General features: G+C 37.3%; 1 protein-coding gene across 2 annotated transcripts; it reads left to right on the top strand.

The window, feature by feature from the left end:
- The first annotated feature begins 12,989 nt into the window (after positions 1 to 12,989).
- On the top strand, positions 12,990 to 15,527 carry LOC143407064 (gamma-crystallin E-like). Of its 2 annotated transcripts, none has more exons than XM_076866140.2 (3): positions 12,990 to 12,998; positions 13,099 to 13,341; positions 15,255 to 15,527. In XM_076866140.2, the coding sequence occupies exons 1-3, from the start codon at positions 12,990 to 12,992 to the stop codon at positions 15,525 to 15,527; spliced, it is 525 nt and encodes a 174-aa protein (XP_076722255.1). The 2 variants fall into 2 exon arrangements, with proteins under 2 accessions (XP_076722255.1, XP_076722254.1); XM_076866139.2 differs by having other exon boundaries at positions 13,099 to 13,358; positions 15,260 to 15,527.
- Positions 15,528 to 18,202: the final 2,675 nt, after the last annotated feature.

Here is an 18,202-nt window from a genome sequence, read left to right as displayed (position 1 = left end):
GAAGGAAATGTTGGTATTAATTTGTAATTTATCAGTGTCTTTCATTTCTCTAGGAAATTCCTCTTCTTTTTTCTGCAGGAAATCTTTCCCTCACCACAGGATCTCCACAGGCTTCTCCTCCTTCATTGTCAAGGTAACCCTCTCTCCTTAGTACAGGACTGTCTTCTCAGGTCCCAGGTCTCAGAACTTTCATGGTTTTGTTTTGCCCAAAGCCAATGATCCAGAGTATACAATCTTTCTCAGTATTTTCCCTCCTGAAATAGGACTTGCTTTGGAGGGGGCGTGAAGGTTAACTGTATCTAGTTTTACCATCCCCTCTTCCAGGTTCACCATATCTGACTCCTCTTTTCGAAACCATCTTCACATTTTCTGAAGGCTTTCTATGCAGATGTGAGATCTGGAGGTGGACTGCTGGATTTTGATATTCAATTTGCTTCTTGTAGGTAACTGGGAGAAAATAGTATATTTTTATTCTTAGGTTGACTAAGGAATATGCTGTAGATGATCATATTTGTTCTTCTTATTATTATTTGTATATGTTTGAGAATATGAAGAGACATTAGGATTTAGGTGGTACCATCTGGCAAGCTAGAAACTAAACATTAGAATTTTGAAGAAATTTAATATAATTTCTTAATCTTCCTTCTTTGCACTCTTACCTTCTGATCATGTTGAGCTTTCTGAGTTAACTTTATGATTTTCCCAGACCCAAAAAATGAATGTTGCATTTTAAGAGTAGAACTTCTGCTTCTGACTAAGAAATTAAAGTATAATTAATCCATTTTAAACCTGGCTGGCTAGCAGAAATGAGACATGAGCATTATTGTAAGAAAAAAATAAAAGCCAATGACTTTTTAACCCTATTTCAGGAGCTTTCCAACTTTTTCTCTAAAGGGCCAAGTGTAAGTATTTCAGACTTTGCTGACCAAATGATCTCTGGTATAACCACTCAAGTGTGCTGTTGTAAGATGAAATCAGCTAGAGACAATATGTAAACAAATGGAAATGGCTGTAACGCTTTATTTGAAAAAGATTATTTACAAAATTATATTTAAAAATGCTGGCAGTAGTCCGGATTTACCCCTGCCCCAGGTAAGGGACAACTATATAGTATACCCCAAAGTACCAGCTATCCACAAAGATTCCCCTAATATGAACCACTCACACACCCAGGAAGGTCACCAACTAAGGAGTCTAATTTACAAATCAAGTTTAGCAAAACAGAAGTACTTTCAGTTGCCTAAGACATGCTTTTTATATTGTAAGCAAATCAAATTTGCAAATATAAATTTCTAAACTTCTATAAAGAAAATTTTCTCACAATTTAAGAAAACAAAAAACTAGTGAAAGAATGAAAGAGAATGTATTATAATTCATTTCATGTGACCCTATCCTTAGACACATTTGTGAAACTATAGGTCATCTGAAGGTATTTTGTCCATGTAACTGGTAGGCAGTTTTATTTTACCTTACTAGATTTTCTATAAAACTTGGCAAGAAGAAATGTCTTTTGAGAAAAATATGAATTGTTAATTCTACTTTTTATTTTTAATTAATAAATATAGCTTATGATGTGTATGATGTTTTCACCCAGAACAAATAAATAAAACATAGTTAATTCTGGGGAAAAAGAAAATTGAACAACAAGTAACTTATTCTGTAGCAGGTTGACATATAAAAGTATATTTCTGAAAAAATATTCTCTAATATATTAAATGAACTGTCTAAAAGGAACAAACAGCTCAAGGAAAAGTTAAGTAAAATTTACCTATGCTTTCTAAAATATCCAGGAATATAAAGTTTATCACTTGTCTTTTTCCTGAAATGGACATGTGTGTACACTTACAATGGACACAAGCCAGCAGCTATTCCACCTTCTTTCTTAACTGATCAATAAAGCCAATAAGGAGAGAGTAATTCTCATGTCTGATCAGTTCCGTGGCAATTCCATTCCCCTTTTACTGAAACCTAGACTAATGTCAATCAGAACATGGCATTTCCCTAAGATTATCATCTTTCTAGACTGCCCTTTATTTATGTAAAGATGAATGTCCTTTTTAATTTTTATCAGTTTGAGTCAGTTTTCTGTTGTTTTTGTTCATATGTCTCCTATCTATACTCTATTTTGCCAACAATTCATTGATGCACTATTATTGCCTGATGTGTTTTATAGCTAATGAAACTGAGGTATTCAAAGGCCATATGACACTAAAATTCTGGTGCTGCTTTATTCAATACTTAAGATCTTCCATGCTTATCAATATATAGTTGAAGTGCAGTGCTGTAATATATTTTCATTTTGCATGATATGTATAGTGTTTCATAAAGTTCTTATTTAGAACAATAAACTGAGTTATTTACATATTAGTCAAGCATTTATTTATTGCTGTGGTAAACAAGCTAAAACCTTGAGTTAGAAATACAATTCTCACTGGGCATGGTGGCATATACCTGGAATCCCAGTGGCTCAGGAGGTTTACGCAGGAGGATGGAGAGTTCAAAGCCAGACTCAGCAAAAGTGAGGTGCTAAGCAACTCAGTGAGCGCCTCTCTCTAAATAAAATACAAAACGGGGCTGGGGATATGGCTCAATGGTCTACTGCCTGCAATCCCAGTAGCTTGGGAAGCTGAGACAGAAGGCTCGCAAATTTGAAGCTAGCCTCAACAACTTAGCAAGACTCTGTCTCAAAATAAAAAAAAAATAAAAAGAGCTGGGGATGCAACTCAGTGGTTAAGCACCCCTGGGTTGAATCCCTTGTACCAAAAAATAAATAAATCTGGTTTCTATGGTTTGTTGGCTGTGATCGGGACCAAATGTATAATGTGACCACCTGTTTTCTTTATCTGTTAAATGAAGAACAGTAAAATATCTGCTACATAAGCCTGCTGAGAATATTAATGGAAGTAAGTCACATAAGGGATTTGCACAGTGCCTGTTGTATTATAGCTTTTTCAATAAATGTGAACTATTATTTTACCAGGTTAACACATGGAATAAATATGACCTGATTTTTTCAGTACATGCAAAATTCAGTCAAATGTCTACAAATGTGAATGGTTTATCTCTCAGTAAGCACTTGATGGTATAGGGCAAGGATAGGACACCTGATTTAGGTATAAAAGAATGTGCTTTGCTTCAAAGAAGCCCCCTTTTCAATGTCCTACATTATTTCTCAATCTAAAGACATGTTAAAAATAGATTAATGGGTCAATCTCTTGTGTTTCCTGAGTCTGCTCCATCCCTGTAACTCTAGTAGTTCTTTTTGCATCACATCAGTTGCTCTTTCTATGAAACCAAATGGGTGACAAGTAGTCAACAGGATTATGTATGCATCAACCTCAAACAGTATAGTCAAGTTCTGTTTCCAGCTCTCCCATTATGCCATGATTTATTATAGCAACATTATTTAGCAATAGTATATAGCAATGGATTCAACCACTAGGTTTTATAAGCCTGTCATGACACTTTAACCATGCCTTTCCATATAAAAGGAGAATCTAACCATGACCCATCATTTGTAGAACACACATAGCATACAGATTTCTTATTAATCTTTTGCAGGAGATCATTTGGTGTAATTGGCTGTCAGAGAGTACATCTTAAAATTGCTATCACCTCAAGGTATGGAATTTCATGATTGTTTCTCATACATTAAATCCTATTAGAAAAAGTCTTGCTGCCCTCATTAAGAAGATACACACCAGAGAAACCTTAAAGTCTAAGAAATTGCAGCCACAGTCTTAAGTCAAAGGCAGGTCCAAACCAGTAAAATTGAGAACAATTCAAATTTTCCAGGCCAGGAAGGTAGTTGGTAGAAGTGGTGTAAACAGCCAGAAGGAAGACTGCAAAGAGGGGTACTCACTGCAACATTGTTTATAACAATAAAGAGTTGAACACTACCTACTGGGGCCTGCTTGAAGTACCAATTATAATACTTCCTTATGCTGGAATAACATTGAGTCCTTGTGTACTGTACTTACGTACATAAGAAACTCCGTATGTGCTGTACTTATGGAATGATCCCCAAGACAGAGTGTTAACAAAGCCAATAAGAAAACAGTTCTAAGAAATATACCTGCTGTACACGAAGAACTATAAAATGTATAAAAACTGTACTACACGTGTAAAAATAAATAGCATAAAAGGTATAAAGTTATAAAGATATGACACTTATAAAGTTATTTATGAAGTTATATATGTTTGTTTGTATATACACTGTTTGTAGAAAGGTAACCAAGAGCCTGATTACACCGATTGAGTCCACGGAAGGGAACTAGATGGCTGAAGGACAAGGATTTGGTGAGGAGAATTTGCACTTTGCTTTTCACTTGAATTCTGAATCCTACAATTTTACCACAAACTCAAATTATTAAATGAAAATGGCAGTTTAAAAGAAGCTTAGTTCAGGGCAAAACACCATCCATGCACTACTTTCTCATGACTGTCAGAGGTTGGCTTATTTCCAGCTCACCTTTCAGAAACTCCCCCTTTTCGTTAATTTAACTTATTATTAATTTTTTGTTATAAACACCATCTCTAAAGAGAAACTATCTCTGTTGATGCCATCCAACAGGACACTAATAAAATGTCTTGTGTATATGTGGTCAAAGTTTTTAAAAATAATTTAAAATTACAGTTTCACTTGGAAAATATAGAAAAGCTTAAAGAAGACATTTACTCATTATCCACATGTGTAGCTTGTATCACATTGTCCCAGTATTCTTTACATTTCATGTCATTTCTTTTTCTAAAATTTCTTGTCTCTTGTGGGACTTTGCTCCCACTGCCTTTCAGGTGGGGATTATCCTCTGATTTTCTCTTTCTGCTGTTGATTAATTCTATCACATCTTCTTTCCTGCTCCTGGAGAAGGCTTCCACTGTACCCTGAGCCATAGACAATAAAGCTGTTTTTTTTTCCTGCTATTTTTGTATTGGAACACCCACTGAAGATTCAGTGATTATGTTATGGACCAGAAATGTGAAAAATAATATAAGACACCCACAACTCCAGATTTCTCTGATAAGCATGAAATTTTCATTGGCTTCTTATGTGGAACTGAATATCTATGATATTAATAGTCTTACCTGAAGTCACTAATGGGCTACTTTTTCTTTTAATAAAATATATTTTTTCTGTGTGCAGGATTTTTTGAAAAATAGCATTGTTAAATAATAATACTGAAAGTTCCATGCTATACATACAAATGTACTATTATGCATATATTATGCATGGCAGTAGGTTAGGCACTATAGTGCTCTGTATGGCCCTAAGAGACAAAATGATTCAGTAGAAAGAGTGTTAGACTAAAACTGAAGAAAACTCAGCTCTATTCTGAATTTTGACATCAATATTCTGGACCACATCTGCAAAAGGAGGATGTGCAGCCAAATGATTTCCAGGATGCTTTCTAGTTCCAAAATTCTGTATTATCATCATGCTCCTTTGCCCCTGAACATAGAGAAGATGAGTTTGAGCCTCATGGAAGTGTTCCCTAACCTACAATGATGTGAGGCATTAAATGCTTTCCCAAGGGAAGTTAAGAATTCTTTCCCATAGGAGTTTCAAAGGGAAAATCAACTCCTTAGACTAGCATATGTACACTCTTTTGAAAAGCATGAAGATGGGTTACTAGAGACACTTTTAAGGTCCCTAATCAGGACATCTTCAAATTCACTTGTAACTGTCTGTAGTGACAAAGGAAAGCCATACTCTCTAGCACAGGTCTGCTGGGTGACAAAGATGCTTAGTGCAGCCAGCTCCATAGAGACAGGAACCTCTCTTCTCTGCCCCCTGCTTTTCAGCAAGAGTGTCTATGCTAAAATATTCACCAAAATCATGGATCATAGTTTTCTGACTTTATTACACGGTCATTTAGTCGTACAATTAAACACACACACACACACACACACACACACACACACACACAGTAGAAGTTTATTGGATACTTGGGAGGTAGGCAAGTTGCTAGATTATTTTATCATCTAATCTGCATAACAACCATCAAGAGCAACATTCCTGGGTCTTCTCATGTATAAAATGGGGGAGTTAAACCAGTGGAGTTTTATAAGAATCAATGAGCTAAAACTCACAAAGCACTGTGCACAGTTAACTTCATATTAACTTGGTAATGAGGACATGTTTTACATATGCCCACTGAATTGATTCAAACTAACTGCAGATAAATGATTTTTATTTCCTGCACAACTGCCAGTGAACTGGGTTAGTTTTGTAACAAATTTTTCAGTAAACAAAGTATAGCACATTCCAGGCCAAGCAGGAAAAGTAATGCAGCTGAACATAGTTGTTGAGATAAACACCTGGACAGAGAGAACTGGAAACAACAGAGACCTGGTTCATGTGGGAGTAGCAAGAGAAGTAAATGGAGTGGGATGTTCACTAGTTCCATGCAGTGGAGAGAAGGGATATATTAGTCAAAGTGGCCAAACTCCAACCCCCTGCGAAATTTTCAGCATCTTAACACTGTATAAAACTGATGACCTCTTTAAAGAAAGTACTAAATAATATATATACTCCCTCCCCCATATTATAAAATCATTGATCTATAGTTATCCCAGATATATTTTTAGAGAAAAAAATAACACTAAATCTATACAGTTTGAGAATATATTTTTAATATTTCCAGTCTTTTCTCAGTTCATTATTTTTAATTTGTTTATTTGGAAATACATGATTGAATCTCTCAGGACTTTTTTTTTAAAAAAAAAGAAAAAGAAGAACAGAGAATTATACACACAAAATATATTTGGCACGAAGTATTTTATTTGTTTTTAATAGGGACTGGTACATTCTTTGGCATTTCATAAAGCTTTTCTGTGTATTTACTTTCTAAAATTTTTTGGCTATTGATAAAAGAAGCCTCATTTGTAAATACCTTAGAAATTGAGTGCTGTTCTGGAGGGCCAGTCTTTATGTTGTGAATTGGTTCAGCAGGCTGCTTTTGTTTATGTTCAGTGAATGAAACATCCTGGCAATCTCCAATCAGTATTATATCTCAGGTTTGGACCTGTTCCTATTTTACTCTCACTTTCTTTTAAAGGATTGTTCCAGATCTTTTGCAGCAGTCATGATGAACAACTCACCTTGTGGTCTCATGGCCCTCTAAGTAACTGTGACTGTTCAGCTTCTGGGTGAAATACCCAGTTGACTCAAAATTCCAGCTCAAGTAAACATGAGCAGATAGATTTAAAATGAGGCTACAGCAGGTGACATGAATTCCCTCATTTTTCTTTCACTCATTGTAAGAATGAAAAAGATGCTAAAAAAAGAGCAGCAACATGAACTTTCATTTTAAAAAAGCGTACATGAAGGCTTTAAATCTCCTCATGAAAGGTTGAATATGGATTTATAGGTGAGGGTAGGCAGAGCAAAGTAGGTACTTCTCACTAAGTGATTTCACTCTGTTTCCTGCTAATTTTTAAAATATTTTTACATTTAAATGAATTTAAATCTAAAACATGACCAGGTGCAATGGCACATGCCTATAATCCCAGTGCCTCAGAAGACTGAGTCAGGAGGATTGCAAGTTCAAAGCCAGCCTCAGCAATTTATCAAGGCCTTAAGCAATTTACAGGAAACCTACCTCAAAACAAAAAGTGGTGGGATGTGTCTCAATGGTTAAGCACTCCAGGGTTCAATCTCTGCCACCATAAAATAAAGAAATAAAATAAAACATGTCATTTACTTTTATATAAGAATCAGCCAAGAAACTTTTTGCTCAAATGTTTTTTTTCTTCTCCTATATTTGAAAATGTAGGACCAACCCAAACATAGAAGCTCAGCATCCTTCTCCAATTGAACTGAGGGTACAAGAAAACTTTTGGAGAGTTGATATGTCTATTACCTTGAGTGTGTGATGATGTTATAGGTGAATGTGCATATCTAACTACATCAAATTGAACATGCTAAATATTTGGAGTTCTTTGTATATCAATTATGCTTCAATAAAGCCTGTTTTAAAAAGAGAATAATAGGAAGAAGACCATGTTTGAAAAAAATTTTAGAAATTAGATATTAACAAGGGTAAAACTGTGAAAACAAATACTCAATTACTTTACTCAAGACTGCTATTTTATAAGATGAGGTAGTTTAATTGTCAACATTCACTAAGATGATGAGAGTCTGAACAGAATTTCTCTAAGGAGCAATAGTTCTATGCTAATGTAATTTGCATCAAGCAAACAATTGACTTACCTGTTAAACTACGTAGTAATCTGAAAAATCAGGCAATTCTAATATATTCCTTTCTGGTGTACTAATTTCCAGTTAAGAAAAATAAAAGGATCATAAAACCAGTCTATTGTTGTACCTGCTGATATTTATTTTTACCTTTTTAGTAGGAACAAGAAATGAATAGATTTTTTTTCTATTAAATATGACCTCTAAAAGCACTGGGATATCTACACTGAATACCCTGAATATCCTCATTTTGCAGAAAAGGAAATCAATAAGTTTTTGTGAGTTAATTACTGTTATAGAACTAATTATATGTTAAAGGCGTTTAATGCACTAAAATACATCATAGGCCAAATGTTTTAAAATATATGACAAAACCATTAGAGCATCTTAGTAATATTTTCTTAATTTTAGGATTTAGCCTTTAAAAAAATAGCATACAATGTTTTTTTTTTCCTGATTTTACTATAGTAAATAAAAGTCATCTGCTATTTTTTAGATATCTCGGTCAACTATACTCATGTTTTTCATTTCTCTTAGAAAAAATAGCAGACTGAATTTTACTGAGAAATCAGATTTGCATTACCTAGTGTTGATTTACGAAAGGCTTTTAGAGAAAGAAACATAGACAAACATTTTCTCTGAGTTACAATATTCTTAGATTTTTTTTATTACATTTTGTCAAAGAGATGGTGCTTCATAGGGCGTGAAATGACAACCATACAAAGAAATGGAGAGCAGGATATGAATCATAACCTCTATAAAATATTTGTGTACTTACATTTAATTTCTTTGGGCCTCAATTAATTTATTTTAGCCAGAAGTCTGCTATAATAAATAAAGGTAAAGACTAAACTTGTTCCAGTAACAAACAAAAATAACCACTACTTTTCCTTGAGTACTTTTTAAAATTTTCTTTTCCTCTTATTTTTACAGAATTATTTAAAAACAGATAAAATGGTATACACTTTAATCTCTTTGCTGGAAAAAAAGTTTAGCAATTTTAAAACAAAAGTAATCTTAAACTTTAATTGTAATTTTATTTCTTTTCCTCATATTTTTGAGTTAGAGTTCTTTTTCATATATATATTTTATATGTATAAATATATAAAATATGTAACAGATACATATATGTCTCTAAAACACACATATATAAAACAGAATATATCTTTAAAATCTATATGATCTAATATATCTCTACTTTCCTCTTTTTCTTGTCTTGAAATTGCAAATTTTACTTGTATTTAGCATGGTAAAATGAATGACAAATGTTTTGTACATTTTTGTATAATCTGCATTGCACAACTGCTATCACAAACTACTTTAAAAATGAATTGCCTTCAAACTATTTTTTTGCTGTTAGTATGAATGCTACAAATTTATTAAAAGAAAATAATTGCATTAAATGCAAAGATGGATTGTAATGTCAGGCCTTAATGGAAGAGACCTGTGATGGACAGAGTTACTTTTCTGCCTCAGAAAATTAATATTCATCCTAATAACACTTTGTATTTATTTACCAATCTTCTTTGAGAACCTGGATACATTTCTGTGGTCAGTGTTAGGGAATTGCAGCTGCCTCTTATTGAGACAAATTCAATTACAGAAGTTTACTGTACAGCATGTGATTTAGAATAGAAACATAATGTGTTGCCTTTAAATATTTTATTGTTAGGATGACGTGACAAGGCTTCACAAAGGAACACAGATACCAGGAAATTTATTATTTGGATCTTGTCTTGGGAATAAAGAGCTCTACACTGATCAAAATTTCAAATAACAAAACAGTCAGTTGGAAGAAGTAGGTTTTGTCAAATCCTTTTGGGAAAACATGCTATTATCCTTTAGGAGAAAGTAGTTTGGAGAAATTCGTGATTTGTGCTGAGAGCCATAGCCAAGTAAAAATGATGCATGGCATTTTTGGTTGTAAGGTGATGCCAGCAAGCCATTGAGTTGATATGATTATGTTAAGATCTGCATTCAATTGGATATTAGACCCCTGCTGTCCACCTGGGCCTGCTACAGGACTCCTGGAGAGTTCCCATTGGTTGGGGAAGTGTGGTAGGAGGGAATTCCAGAGGAGGGATTTCCTCTTGGTGTGTGTGTCCCGGAGAACGCTGCGTGTGTGGGTCCGCATATTTCCAGGGAGCATACAGGGCATTGGCGGGAATTTCAAAAATAAAGTTTGTTCCTGTTTGAGTGGCTCGTGATTTTGTGCCCAGCTAGACTGCGGCAGATTTGGGTTTTTCCTATTCTCTTGCCAAAAACACACTCAGTAATGCATTCTTTATTAAATAGTGGTTCAATCCTTCATTCTACCTTGCATCATTTTCTGATGGACTCTCCACCTCTACTCCGTCAAAGAGCTTGGAGGGAAAGCGTATGTTCTTTAGTAAAGCTTTTCAGAAAGAGGAAACAAATAGATTATATTCCTGTTAAGATCTGTGCTCACTGTTTCCTACACTGTTGTCTTCTTTTTATTCATAAAGGAAAAAAAAAAGTTTTGACCTCACTATTGCTTAATTTACAGAGTGATGACATTTGTTTTCAGTCTCCTATGAAGTTTTACTTAATAAGAAATCTGGACTGAAAATATTGCTCAATGGTAGAGCACTTGCCTAGCATGTGTCAGGCCCTGGGTTTAACTTCCAATATAAGTAAATAAATTAAAAAAGAAAGAAAAGAAATCTGCTCAGCAGAAAGTTTTATAGGTTATAAGATTGAGAGTATAGTTGAGATTTTTTTACATATATATATATATATATATATATATATAGTTTTTTAATTGTTGATAGACCTTTATTTTATTTATTTATATGCGGTACTGGTACTGAGAAGCAAACTCAGTGAGTGCCTCACACATGCCAGGAAAGTGTGCTACCTCTGAGCCACAGCCCCAGGCCCGTGTAGTTGAATTTTAAAAGCACCACAAATAACTGCATTAATCATCAATAGTTTTTTTTAAATAAATAAACCAATAGTTCATTAATTCATCATGAAATAATGGCTAGAAAGAACTACTTAGAAACCTTTAATACAAAGCCCCAAACTGAAGTCAGCATCTAGATCAGGTGGTGACTTTGTCAAAGCCCTTTATGAGCACAGCTCTTTGCCAGCAGTTCACAGCTTTTCCTGGGCCCACATTTATAGGCTGATCCCTGTATGTCCAGAACCTTCCATATGGCATCACCCTCATTCTTGTTCTCTGTGGCATAGTGTCCTGACCCCACTTTTCCAGACTTTATCATATCACATCAAAGGTTATTAGATCTATCTTTCTTTCTATTAAGATCTTTCTTTTCACAAGGAAATACCTAGCTATCCCAGGAAACTCACATAAACATCTGTAAAAGGTGACAATGTCACTATGTAATGTAGTGAGTAGATAATGTATTTGTATTTTTAAGGGTATCATAAAAGACATGATGGCTAACAGCACTGGTTTTAATATATTTATTTTTAAAACATTATTATTAAATAATGAAGTTCCATTTTCAAGTAAGATTTTGTATAAAATACAAAAAATGCTCTGACTGGAGTTGGTGGCATGAACAGTAGCATTCCCTTCTCTTCCTCTCTCTAGCACTCTGAGTGGCTCTAGTACATTCCTGAGAAATTTCTGCAGTTCCCCATACACAGTCTACACTCCAGCTGATGAGTGCAGTGGAGAAACAAAGGGTGTGCCCATTAAACTAGTACTATATGCTACATACAACCAGTGGCTCACAACAGAGGTTAATTTTGCTTCCCACCCGGCAAATGTGGGTATTTGGCCATGTCTGAAGACATTGTGGGTTGTCATAACTTGGGAATACTGAAGGGTATGCTACTGTGGCATCTTGTGGGGAGAGGCCAGAGATGCTGGTTAACATCATACAATGCCCAGGTCAGGGCACAGAGAATTTTCAGCCTAAGATGGCACAATAGCACTGGTGTGGAGAAAGCTGGCTTTAAGGAGTGTGGCTGGAGCACCAGGAACTACTGCAGGAAGCTGGGTAGGGAAAACTCCAAGCCCTGGAGCCAGAATTAGAGAGCCAACAAGATCTGCCCCAGGGCTGGGAGAACAGAGAAAGCTCAAGCTTTGCAAGATTGTGGGATCACGAATTTTGTTACATAGGAATGTTCACTTGCATTGAGATTCCCCCTGGTCTCAGGGAGCAGAGATGAGGCCAGGGTTTATCAGGGCTTCCTCCTGGCCAACCTCGGGTCACTGCCTCTCCATTAGTTATCTGATCCTTCTGCTTATCAGCACATAGGATCACAGCAAGGTTATCCTGGAGGAAAAACCCCATTCTCCCTTAAGCATTCAGTGGAGAAAGTAAATTCATCCCCAGGTGCCACATTTTCACATGAAAAAAACAACAACAAAATAAACACTATCTAATCTAAACGCCCCCTGGTGTGGCCCATTCTAACATCAGACCTTGTTACTAGCTGCTTATTACGGAAAACGAAGTCATTTTGAAATTTTAAAAAGTAAAGAAAATATTTAATTTCAGTTATTTACTCGTTACGCATCTTAATTTCCGTTTCCCAGTCAGGCTTCATTTAAAGGCTCAAGCGGCATCAAGTGACACTGCTAACCAGGTCATCAATTCGAAAGCTCTGGAGATTCTAAGAGAAAACATACAACAACCCCCCCACCCCCACTGTCATTCTATAGAAAAGAGAGAGACGTGCCCCTGCTCCCCGCGGGCCCCCTTTGTGCTGTTCTGCCAACGCAGCAGCCCTCCACTATATAGACCGCCCGCCGCGGCCCCACGCTCTGAGCTCGCACCGTCCGCCTCCACCAGCCATGGGGAAGGTGAGCCCGGAGGGCGCCCGGGGCCCGGGGAGGGGCGCTGGCACCCGGGGACCCGACGCCGCCTCAGGCCTCTGAGCCCGCGCCTGGCCTTGCCTTGCAGATCACCTTCTACGAGGACAGGGGCTTCCAGGGCCGCCACTATGAGTGCAGCAGCGACCACTCCAACCTGCAGCCCTACTTCAGCCGCTGCAACTCGGTGCGCGTGGACAGCGGCTGCTGGATGCTCTATGAGCAGCCCAACTACTTGGGCGGCCAGTACTTCCTGCGGCGCGGGGACTACCCCGACTACCAGCAGTGGATGGGCCTCAGCGACTCCGTGCGCTCCTGCCGCCTCATCCCCCACGTGAGTCCGGTTCCTGGGTCCCTTCCTGCCCTGTGATCCAGTGATCCAGAAGTGTTGTCCACACCTTGGACTAAGGGTGGGATGGCTGTCGCCTTCTTTCTGGCCATAACTATAGTTGCTCTCTGTTTATTAACATCTTCAAGGTTTCCTTCCACTGAAAAGTGTATGTGCAAAGCTTTTAACTGGACAGTTTGTTTTACTTTGCTAAATCAAATTCCACTCTGCTGGGAATGCATAGTGCAAGGTTTAATTCAGAACGTATTGGCCACAGGGGATGAATGGGCAATAGATAACTTTGTGCCATCAATTGGCCTTTAGGCTGGTTACATGGCCCTTTCTCACTTTCTTCAGATGGCGAATACGGGAGAAAAGGAGGTTCAAGATAAGGATGAAAGGAGGTTACCTGACACCTGGCGAGTGGCCCCTCCCTCCCAGGTTAGAATTAACTCTTATGAACATCAAGGTTCTCTGGCCTTTTGATAAGACCAAACAAGGAAACAGCAAGATTCACAGAGCTCCTGGAAAGCCCTCTGTTATCCAAATCAAGTCCCAGAGCCAGGAATTCCACAATGGATTCTCTAATATGGGAAATGAACTACTTTTGCGAAGTTTGAAACCCCTCAAAGTGTATAATACCCAGATAGGACCTAGAATACAATTAGGAGCCTAAATATCTACTGATCGCCCTGCTTATCAGCACATAGGATCATAGTGAGGTTCCTTTAGAGAAAAATCTGGGTCCTTTTTTAAGCACCCTGTGGAGAAAGTAAATTCTTCCCTAGGTCCCATATTTTCACATGGAAAAAATGTTGTTTAATCAAAATATCCCCTGCTGTGGCCCCATTCTGACCTCAAATCTGGTCACTACCCTCCTAATTAGAGAAAACAAAGTCATTTATAAAATTCCCACTTTTTAATCCTGACTTGTGACTCCAGGCTGTAAGCCCTGGACTTCATTTTCTTATAAAAGAAGGAAGAGCTTATAATGGTAGTTCACACATGCCAGGCTGTGGTACAGATACAATTTGGCTGCACACCTGTGAGTCCTTTGCAAGCCATAAAACACTAACCCTAGGGAAGATACCTCATGAGCAATCAGTTATACCTCATACTGAGTGGTTTATGAGAATCCTTCCTTGAGGATGAAGAAGAAAGACACTGAGACAACAGGTGCCTGCTGGGAACAAACAAGCAAATGTAGGAAGAGCAGGAGCTCAAGAGAGAGGATTTGCTTAGCACAAACAGCCTCACTTCCATGTTTCTAAAAATTCTATACTTTTGACCCTGTACAGGCCTCCTTCATGAGCTTGAACTTAAGTTTTTGTCCATCACCTGAAACTGATTAGCAGAAGCCTATGTTAGAGCTGGGATCCCAAGCCCAATCTTGAGATATATTTGTTTTCCTGGAACAGAAAGGAACAGCAGGGCTGCCCGGGCTGAGCTTTCTTCCTGAGTTGCAGCCAGTCTGTGCATCTTGTAGGAAAAGCAATCTGACTTCCTCTCTGAGATTGAAAATAATGCCTTTTGCCAGAGGTATATTTGTCTTTTTACTCCAATGTCTAATTATTTTGTATGTCATGCAAGGAAAGCCTTAGTTAGACCACCACAAATCTAAGACAGAAAGAACAAAACAAATACATAAAAATGATTACTTCAAAATGGTCCTGAGCATGGTTCCTGCAGCTTGTGGTACCAGAAAACTCTAAGGAGCGTCCTTCGTGTCAAAGGAGTGGTGGATGGCGCCCTCTTGAGTTTCACATTTGTAGAGGTGCTGGTTTGGGCAGTCTCTTAATTTGGTCACCTTTGTTATGAAAAAGTAAAGAAGTGCCCATACCCAGGGGCGGGTGCGATAGGTTGCTAAAATGCCGTCAGGTTTTCTGATGTCCCCTCGTCTGCTCTTGCTGGATCCACAGTCCAGCTCTCACAGGATCAGGATCTATGAGCGAGAGGACTACAGGGGCCAGATGGTAGAGATCACCGAGGACTGCTCCTCTCTTCAGGACCGCTTCCACTTCAGTGACATCCACTCTTTCCACGTGCTAGAGGGCTACTGGGTCCTCTATGAGCTGCCCAACTACCTGGGGCGACAGTACCTGCTGAGGCCGGGGGAGTACAGGCGCTACCTCGACTGGGGTGCCCTGAGTGCCCGAGTGGGCTCTTTGCGGAGGGTTATAGATTTCTATTGAAATATTTTACTATTTTCTCCATCTGTAAACTAATAAAATATTTCCTGTGTTTCATGCAATAATGGACTCTTCTGGTCCTTTCAGCTTCCTTAGAAAAGCTCAGCAAAAATAAAGCCCAGAATTGTGTGGGTTTTATTACAAGCGTCTGTAGAAAAGGCAGGGTGAGGTGATACTTACCCAACTATTTACTAGTTATGTGTGATAGGGCAAGGCACTTAGCACATCTGTGCCTCCGTTTTCTAATTTGTAAAAATGGGAATAATAACATTCTTCTCCCCGTAAATTTCCGCTATAGATCAAGTAGGTTATCATTTTCACATTAATGACTCTAGCTTTGCATATACTAGTTTTCCAGGGAGCTGTTCTGTAAATTTGTATGTGGAACGTCTGGTTACCACTCTTGGAAGTTGATTGGGTGATTGCGTTAAGGAGGATAGCCAAGTGAAACCGCATGGGAGGAAAACAGAGTTAGATCTATTTGTTAAACTAAGATGTCTAGCATATCTGAGATTTAAATATATGTGAGTGGCTAAACAGATTTGTTAATATTTTATGTGTCTAAAACACAAATATAGAAACCAAACACCACCTTAGTAAAGAGCCCGAAGACTCTTCTAAATGTGGTTCTCCTTAAGAGAGCTAGAGAGCACCATGCTGGTGTTCCCTGGTAAAAATTAGTATTCACACAATATGCGAGTCAAGGCTGAAGGCATGTGACCAAGAAAATGAAATGCAATAATGCAAAGTTTAGAAGTGAATTATCCACTGAACAAATAGTTTCCCTTATTGGATCAATCATTATGAAACCTAGTTCATGAATCAGCATTTGATACTAATCCTAACACTAGGAAAGAACTAAGAAACTTTGGGGGACTTATTATTTAATGAAATTCAGTATATTTTTGCAGGAGGAAGGAGTTTATCAAATGAAATCTAAGTAGGCATTCTATTATAGTGAAGCTTTTCTTTAAGTGAAAAATACCAGACATTGTGTGTTTACATGGAATAGAGAAAAAAATAAATTGCTACTCAGCCAAGGCGTTTGCCTTAATTATAAAACTAACAACCTCTTGTTGAAATAAGTTCACAGTGAGCTAAATGATCATGATTAAGAAAGAACCACTGGAAACAATTTTCTACTTGAATAAAAATGTCAATCATCTAGCAAATATATTATTTCCAAAATCCCAAAATTAAAGGAATAAAATTGCTAGATTATTTGTGCCTAACATTTTATTTAATAACATGCACACATACTCCAAGATATTTGAAGAAGCTCTGAAGAAATTTTCAAACTTCTCTGACCAATGCAGTAATTACTAGTCACATGTGTCTGTTGAACACTTGAAATGAGTTCAGTCTGGATGAAAATGTGTCTTAAGTGTAAAATACTCACTAGATTTCAAAGACTTAGTATGCAAAGTTAAATGTAAATATCTTTTAGTATAATTTTATATAATTTAATGAAATAATAACATTTTTATATATTAAGTTAAATAAAATATATTTACTGTTTTTTTTTTAATTTAACATGGTTACCAGGAAATTTAGGATCACATTTATAACTCTCATTACATCTGTATTGGACAGTGATCAGCAAGATATCCAGCTAAAAGAAAGATTGAAATTTGTATTCAAACAAAGCTCAGCCTTTGGCATTTTGGTTCAAGATATTTTGAAAACTGAGTATCCTATAAAATTCTGGAAATTAAGAGACAGCAGATGCCATGTTTAAGTTTCATACAATCACAAATTCCCCTATGAAGAGATGTTCAATTAAACTTAATTTTTGCCTGTAGCTGATTGAGACAATGAGACTGGAGTGAGTCCCACCCTATCTCACTATGTGGTTGTGACATCAGCTACATAGAATTGAAACTTGAACAGCAAACATGGATTCTATAGACACAAACCACTTCTTTTCTCAGCTAATTCTCTCTCTCTCTCTCTCTCTCTCTCTCTCTCTCTCTCTCTCTGTCTAGGGACAATCCTTCAGCTACCCCATTTTCATTCTGGAGACTAGTACATTTGCCTCTCCTACTACATTCTCACCCAAACACATCTGTATCCTCTAAAAAAGCTCTAGCAGAGTATGCCTGGTTCAAAGCAAGCCCAAAGGTGATGAATGAAAACATCCAGAAAAGAAGAAAGCATTTGTGAATTGGTGGTTTCTGAGGAGTTTGTAAGATATACAAAATATTTTTGAGAGAGAGGGACATGGCCTAAATGAGGCAGGAGGGCTAAACCTAAATGCCCCCAAGGCTAAGAAGGTAATAGGAATGTGGTGAGCTGCTAGTAGTCACAGGCAAGAAACCATAAGGGCCAATCTAACCAGGCAGTACATGACCTACCTGAAGGCATTGTGACTCAACAATTCTCAAGAAGATAGAAAATGTGATTCAACAGAATCTAAGGGCTACTCAGTTGTTGTCACTGAACAGATGCGGTCTGCCCTAAAAATGAACACCTCAGGCAGAATGAGACAGGATGATGAAGCTTTCACAAAGAGCAATCGGAATTATCCTTTGCATTTCACTAAGGTCTGGTGGCTATGGAATGTTCCCTACTATGGCTGGTTTCTCGTGTGTCCAATCCATTCTCTACAGAAACCATCTATAGCCATAATTTCTAAGTGGAAAGAAAAATCTGTCATTTACTAACAACTATAGTCAGGC

The sequence above is a fragment of the Callospermophilus lateralis genome, chromosome 9, assembly GCF_048772815.1.
Source record: "Callospermophilus lateralis isolate mCalLat2 chromosome 9, mCalLat2.hap1, whole genome shotgun sequence".
Taxonomy (NCBI): Eukaryota; Metazoa; Chordata; class Mammalia; order Rodentia; family Sciuridae; genus Callospermophilus; species Callospermophilus lateralis.
Note: the sequence above shows the minus strand (reverse complement) of the source record. Positions and strands in the feature narration are given on the sequence as shown.